The 13,904-nt window shown below is 41.4% G+C and overlaps 1 protein-coding gene across 15 annotated transcripts in view; it reads left to right on the top strand.

Moving 5' to 3' along the window:
- The window catches only part of PTPRF (protein tyrosine phosphatase receptor type F), a 1,130,165-nt gene that overhangs the window by 982,069 nt on the left and 134,192 nt on the right, over positions 1-13,904 (top strand). For all 15 annotated transcript variants that reach the window (XM_073544479.1, XM_073544478.1, XM_073544488.1 and 12 more), the window contains one exon: positions 1,136-1,277. In XM_073544479.1, the coding sequence (XP_073400580.1) occupies positions 1,136-1,277 (142 nt within the window). The remainder of the gene's footprint in view (positions 1-1,135; positions 1,278-13,904) is intronic.

The raw sequence follows: 13,904 nt of genomic DNA, 5'->3' as shown, positions 1-13,904 counted from the left end.
GTCCTGTAAAATATAATTAGCTGCAATTTGCTTGTTTTTTTTTTGTCCAAACGTATGCGTTAATTTTATATAATTAATGGCAGATGTATTCATCTTATTATTTATTCAGTATTTTGTGACATGCATGTTAATCACATCATTTTCACAAGTTTAAAACTTTGAACCAATCAGAATTGATTTTGCACCCATGTAGTCACTATAAGAACCCCTCCTATGGCAGTTCAGGTGCGCTTGGGAGGAGACAGGAAACCTCTCTGCAGGACCAAGGATTGAGACAAATATAGATTTTCCACAAGTTTGATTGTTTAAAAACACAAGTGTTCTTTTCATGATCAAATTCTCCAATATCTACTGCAACATTATGTCATATAGCAGTCTCTTGAGAACCATAGTGATTTGGCCTTTGAATTCATATCCTTTTCATCAAAAGCCTCAACACAATGTGGAAATTGAGTTATTTGACTGAAAACATTGGCTAATTCCTGCCATTACTGGGTAGAAGGATGTGTATAAATTCTGGCCGCAGCGAGGTCTACAGCTGTTAAACATACTTTAAAAACTGCCATCGGGTTCCCTGCAGCTTCTCCCTGTCCGCTGCCCTGGATTGACTGGTCTCTCTCTATACACACACACAGGGAGAGACCTGTCAATCACTGGCAGCGGGCGTGGAGAAGCTGCCGGGGACCAACCACGCTGGAGACTAGTTGGATAGACAGATTTTACTCTGAAATACCGCAGCGTTTCATAGTGAAACATACCTGATCGAAATCATTCAGCCAGTGCCTGATGCATGTTGCCCATCGAACGGACAGCATGCATCACCTGTCAGGTTCCCTATAAGAGGAGGATTAACCCAAAACTGATAACTAGGCCCAGCATCACTTGATCATCTCCGACGATAACTGAGCAGGATGAATAGAAAATAGACTGAGGGCGCCATATTGTTCAAATCTTATAGGCATACTGTTAGCAGCCCGAGCTAAATTGGACCTGCTAGAGGCTCTGTTGTATTGAGGTTTACAGATAATAGTTGCTAATGGTCATGAAGAATTGGAAACAATACATTTTTAAAGAAATAAAATAATGGTTTATATTTTACCATTGGTAATTTGACAAGAATTCTTCTGTTCTTTAGGTCATAGAGTTTGATGATGGATCAGGGTCTGTTCTTCGAATACAGCCCCTCCGGGTTCACAGGGATGAAGCAATATACGAGTGTACAGCAACCAACAGTGTGGGGGAAATCAACAGCAACGCCAAACTGACTGTTCTAGAAGGTAGGACATGGCAGCCATCAATCGATTTACAGTGTTCTACATAAAGCTGTCATCCCTTTATTGTTCAACGTATTCAAATATACCCCATTAAATACTGGCAAATTAATGGGGTCTTTTGGGGTTATGCAAATAATATCATACTAGGTACATGTTACCTGTGCCCTCAAAAGTGATGGAAGCTTCAACGGGTACATGAGCAAAACCTCTATTATTTGCAATGATATCAGTGGCACTTTACAAAATGTCTTTGCATGCTTTATGGATGGATGAGCAAGTGAAACACAATGCAGAGAAAAGCCACTACTAACACGGTGAAGTTCAGACAGGTCTCTTAACTTTTTCATGAGCTTTATACTGGGTGGATAAACAATAAATTTGACATTGCTCCACTTTCTGAAGACCAGCAACACAAGGTTATCTGTGACTTGCATAGTTAGCATAGTCTTTAGTGAAGGTTCAGGGCATGGTAGGTCTCTTCTCTGTAATCATTCTTCACTAGTCCAGAACAGCGTCCTACTGAATCGGCGGTGTCCTTGTGCTCTCTGGCTCTGCCATGTGTGACAAATTGCTGCTTCTTTCTGTGATCACTAGAGGGATTATATCCGCGCTGCTCACATTGATCCCACAGCTTGCTTCCTGCCCCCTCAAAAACCTGCTCACATATCATATCCTTATACTGGAGATAATGACGATAACCTTTTAAATCCCAAAGTAATCTCAAACTTTGAGAGATCCTCATGAATCTTAGTAATGGTATGACCATGAAGGAACTTTCAGAAACTAAAGCCCCAATTCATTCCTGCATTCACACCTGTTGTTTTTTTTTTTTTTTTGTCAAGTTTTTGGTGTTTTGCTCCCTTTTTTTGCACTATGTCTATCTTTCCATTTGTGCCTTTTTTTAAATCTAATTTTTGTGTTCATCTGAGGTTTTGTTTTTTTTTTTTACCACTTTGGGTTTTCACCTGAATCATCATTTGCGACTTTTCAAAAAGTTGCACACTTTGTCAAAAATGTACTCCACTTCCTCTCCTAGAGCGATTTTATGAAATTAAAGACCATTTTTTTATTTTTTTTTTTTACTTTTCTCAGTGTGTTTTTAAACCAAGTGCGCCATTTTGAAGAATGTGATGGAGAAAAAAATCCAGAATACTCCAAACAGTAACTGGAGTATGCGAAAGGGGCGTGATGGTTTAGAAAATATTTATAACTGATTTTTGAATGGGTAAGACATCAGTGAGTAAGGAATGGTACACGAAACGCTCAAGGGTGTTGAAGACCACATTGTATGCCATTGTGCACATGGATTTCCACTAAAGTATTGAGCCAAGGAAAGCGGAGTGCCAACTTACTTCTGCTGATATACCTTTGTGCCTGCTCAGGCTGCCGTTCATCCAAGAGAAGTAGTGCGGGTGTGGTGAGCTGTTTTTTGTTTTGTTTTGTTTTTACAACACAGAAAATGACATGACAAAATGATAAAGTCTTAGACAGTATGGACTAAATGAATTATGTTTGAAGGACCAATACATGGCTACTTTTATTTTTTTGATGAGAGAGGACTCCATAACAGTCAGTCTTTTAATTGGCCCACAATGGATTCTTCTATCTCCTCATGCACATATGCTTTTAAAACTGAGCCTGTATGTATTTTCACAGGAAGAGGTGTTTAAGCTACTGCCAGACAGTTCTGGCAGTAGCTTATGTCCCTTGAAAATTTAGGATTGGGCATGTTCACAATTAACATTCCCATTCTTTATTTAGCTGACTGAAGGACGAGCACCAAATGCAATGCAATATATAATTAGATGTACAGTAGTCTTGGGAAAATTGACAATTTTGACTGACCTCAGTCTGTGCGTGACCTCCATTTTGAAGATGTATCCATGCACATTTTAGTTCATATAGGTTGTTACATACATTCAACCTGGCCATAAATGTTCAGTGGCAGCAGGTGAAGGTCGAACATTCTTTCTGGGAACTATCTTTAATGGAAACATCTTTTGCAGAATAGTGTTGGCTCTTCTTTGTAATCTCTCCATATATTGTGGAGTCATCAGGAACCCTAACCTTCCCGGAGACCTGCAGTGTTCATGCATAGAGCATTATCTTGCTCTTTAGATTCTAATCTCCCTGGGACAGAGCTTCGGTTACTCAGTCTACGTGATACATTTATCCTTTGTGCATTATGTGTACACTCTGTAACATCCTACTTACCATATGCACGCGTGGTTAGAAATGTAAACACCGGTGATTATCTGGCACACAGCAGAGACGGGAGGGTGGGCTGGGGGACCATGACTAGAAAGACCATGATCTTACATGGAGGCTCAGGCTTTCGTGGTTCAGATGCATTCTGCTGGGGAGCTGAGGGGTTAACGAGAATCTGCGGCTATTAAATTATTTTAAAATCTGGTATCCTCACTACTGTGGCGTGATCAGCATGCAATGTATTTTCAAGAGACACTTGACCTTGTATAAGGTATTAGTCTGCTGGAACAGGATCTGTCAATAACACCGCACTGCACTTGCTCACTGAGCCAGTGTGCGTGTCCTGAGTACAAAGACTGTGCACAAAGATACCTGCGGAGCGGGGTCTCAGTGGTGACGATGCATGCTCCAAGCTCACAGGACCTGAAGCATGTGACTGCTGGGGGTGTGGCCTCAGCACCACAGAGCCAGGAGCTGCAGGGACACTCCTAGAAAGGTAACTACAGGGCAATGTTACCAAGGGACAGAGACAGCAACCAGATCAAGCCGGGTCAAAGCATGAGATAGCAACATAGTACCAAAGGGTTAGACAGAATGGATAGTCAGGACGTAGCAATAGATCAGAAAGCCAGAACAGGCAATAGACTGGACAATAGGGACAAACTGTAACGGAGTAACGATAGCCAAGCCAGGAGGTCAGAACCAGAAAAGACAATAGTACCAAAACGAGAGATGGAGTACAGAGTGAGGGAACAGACCGGGTCATACACGGGAAGCAAACAAGCAACGCAGAATACACGCACACCAGGGGTCAGACACACTAGAACAACAGTATAGCTAACAGAGAACCCTGGTAAAGAGTGAGTATAAATACCCCTCCCAGATCCAGAAAGAGGCCACGAACACTTAACCCTGTGAGTGCAGGGCAAGAACCCTCTTCAAACCATGACAGGAGCAACGTCAATCCTCCCTGGAGCTCAGCGATGGCTGGAACAACTTAACTGGTTGTTATTGTCTAGGTATTATCACGTGTTTAATACTATAATTTACGTGTTTAATACTATAATTGAAAAACAATCTGAATTGTTAATTTTTCATTGACACAAGTTGAAGGGAGAAATTGTGAGGGCAGCACGGAGGCTCAGTGGTTAGCCATGTTAGTTTGCAGCACTGGGGTCCTGGATTTAAATCCCACCAAAGACCACATCTGCAAGGAGTTTGTGTGTTCTCATGTTTGTGTGGGTTTCCTCCGGGTTCTCCGGTTTCCTCCCACACTCAAAGACATACTGATAGGAAATTTAGATTGTTAGCTCGAATGGGGACAGTGATCACTGTCTGTTAGGAAAATTAATTTTGCTATATAAGAGAGTATATAAATAAATAACAGCACCGTAGCAAGTGTCTTTCACATTAAATACTTTTTGCATTCTTCCATAGATAATCGCCCAAAGTATTTCCTTTAAACTATCTCTGTTTTAAGACACCCCCCCCCCCCCAGTTTCAGACTATCTTGTTGGAATACTCTATCATAGAACAGACAAGCTCACGCCTGTGTTTGAAGGAGTCAGTAGTGTGGCTAGCTAAAGTGTATGGGGGGACTTCATTCTTGTCACTTTCTCCTTTACGGCTGCTTTGGGAAGTGGAATCTTGTGTGCGTTTTTTTTTGAGTAATTGAAAATTGCTTCTTTCGTTGAAAGAAGGAGAGCAAGAAAGGGAGGGGAGTCCACTGAAACACCTCGGTTCCTTTCTTCTTTCTTTTTACCTGGGCAACTGATAAGCTTAATTATGTATGAGTCATATTGAGCATTTTCTGTCTTTTTCAATTATGACCTGAAGCAGTGAAGTAACAGACTTGGTTTGCTTGTCTGGAAGGGAGGGAACCATAAATGACCAAAAGAAGGTTTTTGTCTTGTGGGTAGAGCGAAGTAAATGTCTTATTGAGCATCTTGGAAGAAGGATACTACACCAGGCTTAGGCGTGATATGCTGTGCATGTTAATGAACGGCAGAACCCATAGTTGCAGAGTCTCATGACTCGAGCGAAAATAACCCCCCTCCTGGACGGCTGAGCTGGAGTTCATCTCTTACCAAGACATCTGCCCTCTTCATTCAGCATATGTATCAGCAGAGCCGTGCATCCTTCAGATTAGAGCCAAGTTGCCTCATTATTGAATCTGCAAACTATAGAAAAGCCTATAGTATAACGGGACCATTTAACAATCAATTTCACCACAAAAAGAACTACTATTAGTAACACTGAAGGCTACATGGTAAATGCATTCTATAAAATATGTTTTAGTAAAGTTAATATAACTACTATAATACTGCCCCCTATGTACAAGAATATAACTACTATAATACTGCTCCTATATACAAGAATATACCTACTATAATACTGCCCCATTTGTACAAGAATATAACTACTATAATACTGCCCCTATATACAAGAATATAACTACTATAATATTGCCCCCTTTGTACAAGAATATAACTACTATAATCCTGCCCCCTATGTACAAGAATGTAACTACTACTATAATACTGCCCCCTATGTACAAGAACATTAATGCTATAATACTGCCACTATGTGCAAGAATATAACTATTATAATACTGCTCCTATGTACAAGAATATAACTACTATAATCCTGCCCCCTATGTACAAGAATATAACTACTATAATACTGCCCCCATATACAAGAATATAACTACTATAATACTGCCCCCTATGTACAAGAATATAACTACTATAATACTGCTCCTATATACAAGAGTATAACTACTATAATACTGCTCCTATGTACAAGAATATAACTACTATAATACTGCCCCTATGTACAAGAATATACTTACTATAATACTGCCCCATCTACAAGAATATAACTACTATAATACTGCCCCTATGTACAAGAATATAACTACTATAATACTGCTCCTATGTACAAGAATATAACTACAATACTGCCACTATGTACAAGAATATAACTACTATAATACTGCCCCCTATGTACAAGAATATAACTACTATAATACTGTCCCCTATGTACAAGAATATAACTGCTATAATACTGCCCCCTATGTACAAGAATATGACTACTATAATACTGCCCCCTATGTACAAGAATATAACTACTGTAGTACTGCCCCTATGTACAAGAATATAACTACTATAATACTGCTCCCTGTGTACAAGAATATAACTACTATAATACTGCCCCCTATGTACAAGAATATGACTGCTATAATACTGCCCCCTATGTACAAGAATATAACTGCTATAATACTGCCCCCTATGTACAAGAATATGACTACTATAATACTGCCCCCTATGTACAAGAATATAACTACTGTAGTACTGCCCCTATGTACAAGAATATAACTACTATAATACTGCTCCCTGTGTACAAGAATATAACTACTATAATACTGCCCCCTATGTACAGGAATATGACTGCTATAATACTGCCCCCTATGTACAAGAATATAACTGCTATAATACTGCCCCTATGTACAAGAGTATAACTACTATAATACTGCCCCGTGTACAAGAATATGACTACTATAATACTGCCCCCTATGTACAAGAATATAACTACTGTAGTACTGCCCCTATGTACAAGAATATAACTACTATAATACTGCTCCCTGTGTGCAAGAATATAACTACTATAATACTGACCCCATCTACAAGAATATAGCTACTGTAGTACTGCCCACTGTGCCCAGAATTACAGCTGCAATAATGCTTCCTATACAGTGAATGCAACGTTAATGATACTGCTTACTGTGGACAGAAATATACTTTTTGTATGAGCTAGGCTATCTCTAAACAACATTATCTGCCATGAAAATGATGGCAAAACCAGTAAAAGTCAGGGGGGGGAGTCTTTGTTACAGTGTGTCACTGGCTTCCTCCATTGTGAGAAAGCGGCAGTTAATTCCCGGTTTGTGTTTATTTTTATATATTTCCGCCATTAGATTCTCTTCCCGGTTTACGGAGCCTGAGTAAGAACCATAACCTGCGCGCACCACATTGCACATTGTTCTGCCCATTGTTCGTGCCTTATACATTATTAATCATAATAATTGTGAATAAGATAAAGTGGATACACGTTTTCCATTCTGTAGCTACGAGGCATTAGAAATTGTGTTGGTTATAATGCATAGAGCCTATTTTCAAGAGGAACAATGCTTCAAATGTTCCAGCGATTTTTACTTTAACAAATCCCATATTTGCCTACAAGGGAGAGAGAGAAAAATAATAATAATAATTTTCTCTCTGAAACTTTCCAATTTAATCACAAATTGCCCTCGTGGAATGCGCTCATTACTTTGTCAGAAAACTCATTCCTGGCTCTGATTTACTCTGTCAGTAAATAGGAAGAACAGTCACAAATATGTAGTCATTAATAAGCCTTGTTTGCACAGTTCTGCCTTGTAGGGGCTCATCTGATCAGATCATACATGTGTGGATAATCCGCACCTCATTTGTAGACCTTTGTTTGCAAGGGTAACGTCGCTTTCCTTTCGGATACACTGTTAGTCGTGTACGTACTGCTTATCGGCCTCGCTCTGTTTTCTACCATGTATTCATATTTCTGGACTCAGAGCTGCCTAGTGACAACCTGTCAAACTTTAGAAAGACAATCAAATGAGCAGCAGCCTCTTGGTTTGAGAGTCTCTGTCAATCATACAATATCTTCACGTCGTCTGTATGTTGCGTAAATGTCACCTGCCATTTATATTCATAGCCCTTGGTTACTGACACTCACCCAGCGTCATCCAAGAAAAATGACTCCTGCCCTTTAAGATGTGCGAAGTGGCAAGGCCAATCTGAATAGACACCTATGAAGACGCTGATCTTGATGATTGTTAAAGGACATCTTCCACAATAGATTGGCAGAAAATCAAACTGTTAGGGTCCCGTTACATTTAGCGATGCACCAGCGATCCCGACGATACGTCCCGGTCAGGATCGCTGGTGCATCACTAAATGGTCGCTAGTGAGCTGCCAAACAGGCAGATCTCACCAGTGATGCAGCAGCGGTCGTCACTTAGCTGTCACACGCAGCGAGGGTGACGTCTTTCGCCTGCGTCCATGGAGTCGCTCGTCGGCGCCAGCAGGAAGCAGACGATGAGAAACGGCCCAGGATGTTCTCGCGCGATCAGCGATATCCAGCGGGGAGCCGGGTCGGAGGTAAGTGTCACATGTGGCGAGATCGCTACCGATATAGCTGTTGCGTCACAAAATCGGTGACGCTTTAGCGATATCGCTAGCAATCTCGCTATGTGTGAAGGGGGCTTTAGTCTTCATCCCCCTTTCCTGTTTTTCATCCACAATGTAGATTGTGAAAGGGAATCTGTCAGCATGTTTTTGCCATGTATTCAGAGAGCAGCATGATGTTGGGGCTGAGACCCTGATTCTAGCGATGTATCACATGCTATCATTTTGAAATCAGCGGTTTTCATCAGCGCTCATCTAGTGTGATTGGATGTCTTATCTTATATGTGCTTAAAGTGGAAGGTCAGTGGGTAATTCCAGCCTGTAGCCCTCCTGTATGATTGATATCTTAAGGAAGATCTTTGGCTATCGCACACTGGAGCCTCCATACACATTAGATCATTCAGCTGGCAGCTATCTCGCCCAACTGTCCCATAGACAGGAGTTCTGAATCTGCTTCTCTATCCTCTATGATGGAGAAAAACACTGCCAGACATCTATGGCAGCAGCTATTGCTAGAGAACTAAAGGATCAAACATCAGACATACTGGATCCTTAAGTCACCGTGTTCATCTGATGGAAGTCTTAATGTGTATGGGGACCTTGAGTCATGTGTTTGATGTTCCTCAGTGCTAGTCACTATGATTTTATAGTTATATGCTCCTTGCTATAATTGATCTCTGCTCTCCAGCAATGGTTTTGTGCGGAGCGTGTATTTGCAGCTGCTAATCTGAACGAATGAGCAGAGATTCAGTGTAAAGTATGGGAGTATTATAGAGCAGTAATATGGCTCTTGTCAGACAGGAGATGGATTTTAGACCACCGCAGACTTCAGTAGACAGTGTATCTGAGCTGAAGTCACGGATCACAGGTTTACATTTCCACAATAAAGCTGTTCTTATGATGTGTTCAGGTGAAAGGCAAGATAATGTGCAAATGACAAAAAAAAATGTTCTGTTCATTCAACTGATGGTTAATCTTTGTCTGTTGCCGCGTCATTGCTAGGATATATAGAGCATATTCCTCCCTGACAGAAGCACAGCAGCTAATAATTGTTTACCAGGTCTTAGCTTCTTACTAGAAGATGCTTCATTTAATATAGGATACTAGCTGGCACTAATAAAGGAGGCGCTGGCTGCAGGACAGGTCCCTGCGGGATTCTGCTGCTTCACTGTGATAAATGGCTCTCATTACTTATTACTCTTTGCTTTCTTAATCTTAAATAATGCTATATCCGCTCACAACATTTTCTGTCCATTGTGGCTTACGTCTCACTGTTTTTTCCCCACCTCAGTGGAAGAGGCAATGTCAAAATGCCTTGCCGACTCCATAAATATTGCATCCTCGTACTCCCCTTGATCTACATCCTGAATGTCTTTCTGAAAGAAACAGATTTGTCAGTGATAAACGTCTGACAGTTACAAATGATGGTTGCAGGGAGGCTTGCCTGCAATATGTCCTTGCTCCAAGCCCTGTTCCTGCACAGTGTGTGCTACCTGCCTCCCAGCCAGCAAGCTCCGAGATGGGGAGGGCCGGGGACACTGAACCAGGACGTGTGACGGCTTCCTACTGCCACCGACAAAAATAGAGGGGACAGAGACTGATTATAAAATCAAAGGGCAGCAATTAATGGAAATGGAAAAGATCTGAATTAGAGGAGGCCAATGGGGAGAAGAGATGGGTATGTCCGTCATCAGGATAACGGCGGCTACTCGAGAGTGTAACTCAATATCACTGCACATTTTAGCCGTGTATGATATGGTGCACTTTCATACATTGAAACAATTCAACAATTTGTTACATCCCTGGTAATACCGGAGTTACATTGTGTCCACACTTCCTCCACAATCTAAAAATGGTCTATCGGTATAGAAAGGAGGAGTGGCAGGTGTTTAAGAAAAATTAATATTAAATTGCTACTTTTATTCTAGGGCTATGGCAGCTTCCTGGTGGCCATAACCCAATGTATTTTCAGGTCTGCATTATAGATTCAATATCCCGATCTCCCACAGCTCGCTATAATGATCTAAGTTCAATCCTTGCAAACTGCATGAGGTCTGCACATTGCAGCTGTAGTACTGATGCAACTCATATTGGGTCAAAATGAAGTAATTACTTCCACCCTCCTACTGCTGGAAGCATTCAAACACCTAACCTGGGATCCTGGATTTGCTGCTACAGGTGACATTATTGACATTATAGGCTGACACTATAGAGTTTCTGTAAATTGCAGTCTCCGATGCAGCGTTACTTACTGATGATAGTTACGTTTTCTGTAAAGTATTGATGGCCTTATTTAAATTCAGCCTTCATGTATTTTCCATGTCTCCTTGCACTGTAATACCCCCCCCCCCCCCAAGTTCATCATAATCCTCCGTGTGTGTGTGTATATAATATATCAGAATTACGGTACTTTACTGCTAACAATCACTGTGGGCCGATCAGGACAGGAGGGGAAACTATATACAGTCATAAGAATGCAGATTTCTGTGCCATTAAAGATGAGGACACACCTTGTGGCCACTGAGCACCCGCGATGTGGTTAAAAAAAAAAACAAACAAAACTGAGCCAATATGTGGTTTTACTAAAAATAAGTTCCAATTTCAAATGATCGCTAATGGCTGCGCAATTTTTTTGCAGGTTAAACCACATATCGCCTACACAGTGAATGCAGCGATTGTCTGTAACCTTTAGAATCTCATACAACAAAGCAGGAGAAAAAGATAAAGCTGGTAGAATTAATACAGCGCTCGAAGTTTAATCAGTTTGAAGTTTATGGAAATATTTTATTCTTATACAAAAAAAATTATTGTGAAAAAAAGCTGAAGGTCAAGAATTCATCGAGAAAGTGCAGAAATGAAATTGATTTTAGTAAGAAACTTTTCTTCGTATTTTTTTCTTTCAAAACTCGCGCAAGTGATATAAAAGGAAAACATTCTGTCAGTGCTAATTACCGGCGGTATTAGAATATAAGCATGTGGAGATGAGAGGTACGCTTTTCATTAGCCACTGTGGCTAATTATCCCTGGCTCTAGCAAGCTGTTGACAGTCAAGAATAATAATCTCGGGGGTGATTTTCATTGCTTCAGCTCTATGGCAATTTATAACTGACCCTGGTCAACCTGTCCGCTGTGACGATCTGCATACATTGGCCTTCGTGCACGAGATTAGATTGTGAGCTTTGGGACACAGGACAGTCTCTGTGCTGTGGGTGATAAGTTGGAATCGTTGGGCTGTGTGAGAATAACTTTACGCCGATCATACCCAGAAGATCTCAGATATTTAAAGATACCGTTATCATCTTAGTTACTTGACTGATTTTGCGGTATGTGCACACATTTGTTTTTTGCTGCAGAAAAATCTGCTGCAAACACTCGAGTGTTGGCAAGAAAACCGCTAAGTAAAATACGTTTTTTTACAACATTTTTGCGTGTCTTTTATGCTTTTTTTTTTTTCTTATGTTTTTTTTCTCCCCCATTCATTCGAATGGGTGCAAAATGCTGTAAAAAACGCAGAGAGAATTGACACGCTTCAGATTTAAAAACAAAAAACTTTGAGAGTTCAAATCCTCAAGGAAAAGATGATCAGCAAATGAATGACATTTCAGAAGTCTCATTCACTTTGCCGGTACTACAAAAGACTGTTTTTTCTTCTTTTGTGGCAAAAACGCGGCTTGTGAACAAGCCCTTAGAGCGGGTGTCCACGATCTAAAACTATCAGCACTTTGAATGCAGCGTATGTTCACTGCATCTAAAACGCTGCCTTCTAAATCCGCGTGTGTTCATTGAACCATGCAGATTCACCGCACCCAATACATTTCTCTTGATGTAATTTCTCTTGCGAAGACTCGTGTCTCTGAAAGAGAAATTGACATGCTGCGGTCTTGATAGACGCGCCGCATGTCAGTGTCCGCGGGTGATCCGCAGGCAAGTATGCACACATAGTATGCTGTCACAGCTGACCGCTGCGGGTTTGATGCTGCATAAATACGCCTCGTCAAACCTGCATCAGTTCCTGATCGTGGGCACATACCCATAGTCATTTAAAAAGTGATGCCATTCAATTAATTCTTATTGTTTTCTGCCATAGTGAATATATTTGTACACAATGTATCATATTGTTATTTTAAGTCTCAGACATCAGTGCAAAATATGCTGAGAAAACTAGTTAAAGGCAAACTTCAGCAGGACAGAAAAAATAGGAGAACTCGCTCATTAGATCAGTTACAGATATAGCTAGAAAGCTAGAACAATGTGATAATAAATTAGCCTGGAGCAAACCAAGTGTACCAAAGCTTCTGCTCTTTTCCAAGCCTTCCACTACCTGCCTGCCCTCCGTGTTGGCAAACCTTTCATGGGAGACGGTAAAGTTTATTTTAACTCCACCATTCATGATCCTCCATGAGTTCTACCTATTACATCAAGTTTATGGTGCTTGGTGCTGAGCTGCAGACTGAATCCCTCACCCTGAATGTGACGAGACGGCTGGGCCTATATTAAATATCCCGTGACTCCAAACTCTTTTTCATTTTGTCACAAATGCTGCAAGTCAACCTGGACTGAATGATTCTGTTTCCTGCCCACAAAATACAGAATAATAGTTGCAAGATTCACAATCACTATGATTGTTTTCTATTTATTATTATTATTATTATTATTATTATTATTATTATTATTATTATTATTATGCATTTATATAGCGCCATTTATTCCATGGCGCTTTACATGTGAAAAGGGGAAATATAGACAAGTATAATAAACATATGTAAGGCCGGTTTCACATTAGCGCTTTTTAAGCGCACGCACGGCCGGGGGTAGCTCCGCCCCCGAGCCGGCTCTCTGCCCGGCGTGCCCGCCCCTTGCTTGTAGCGCCGCCTCCTATCGCACAGCGGCGCCTGCGATCGGCGCACCCTATCTTTAGCATAGGGTGCGCAGATCGTGCGCAGGCCGTGCGCTAGTTGCGCTTTGACCTGCGCTGCGCACTTTTGAAGGTGCGCCGTGCGCGCGAAAATCAAACTTTTCGGATTTTGGCGCGCACGGCGCAACGTCAAAAGTGCGCAGCGCAGGTCAAAGTGCAACTAGCGCACGGCCTGCGCACGATCTGCGCACCCTATGCTAAAGATAGGGTGCGCCGATCGCAGGCGCCGCTGTGCGATAGGAGGCGGCGCTACAAGCAAGGGGCGGGCACGCCGGGCAGAGAGCC

The sequence above is a fragment of the Dendrobates tinctorius genome, unplaced genomic scaffold (genome assembly GCF_039654945.1).
Source record: "Dendrobates tinctorius isolate UK_male_01 unplaced genomic scaffold, ASM3965494v1 ptg000138l, whole genome shotgun sequence".
In the NCBI taxonomy this organism is placed as follows: domain Eukaryota; kingdom Metazoa; phylum Chordata; class Amphibia; order Anura; family Dendrobatidae; genus Dendrobates; species Dendrobates tinctorius.
Note: the sequence above shows the minus strand (reverse complement) of the source record. Positions and strands in the feature narration are given on the sequence as shown.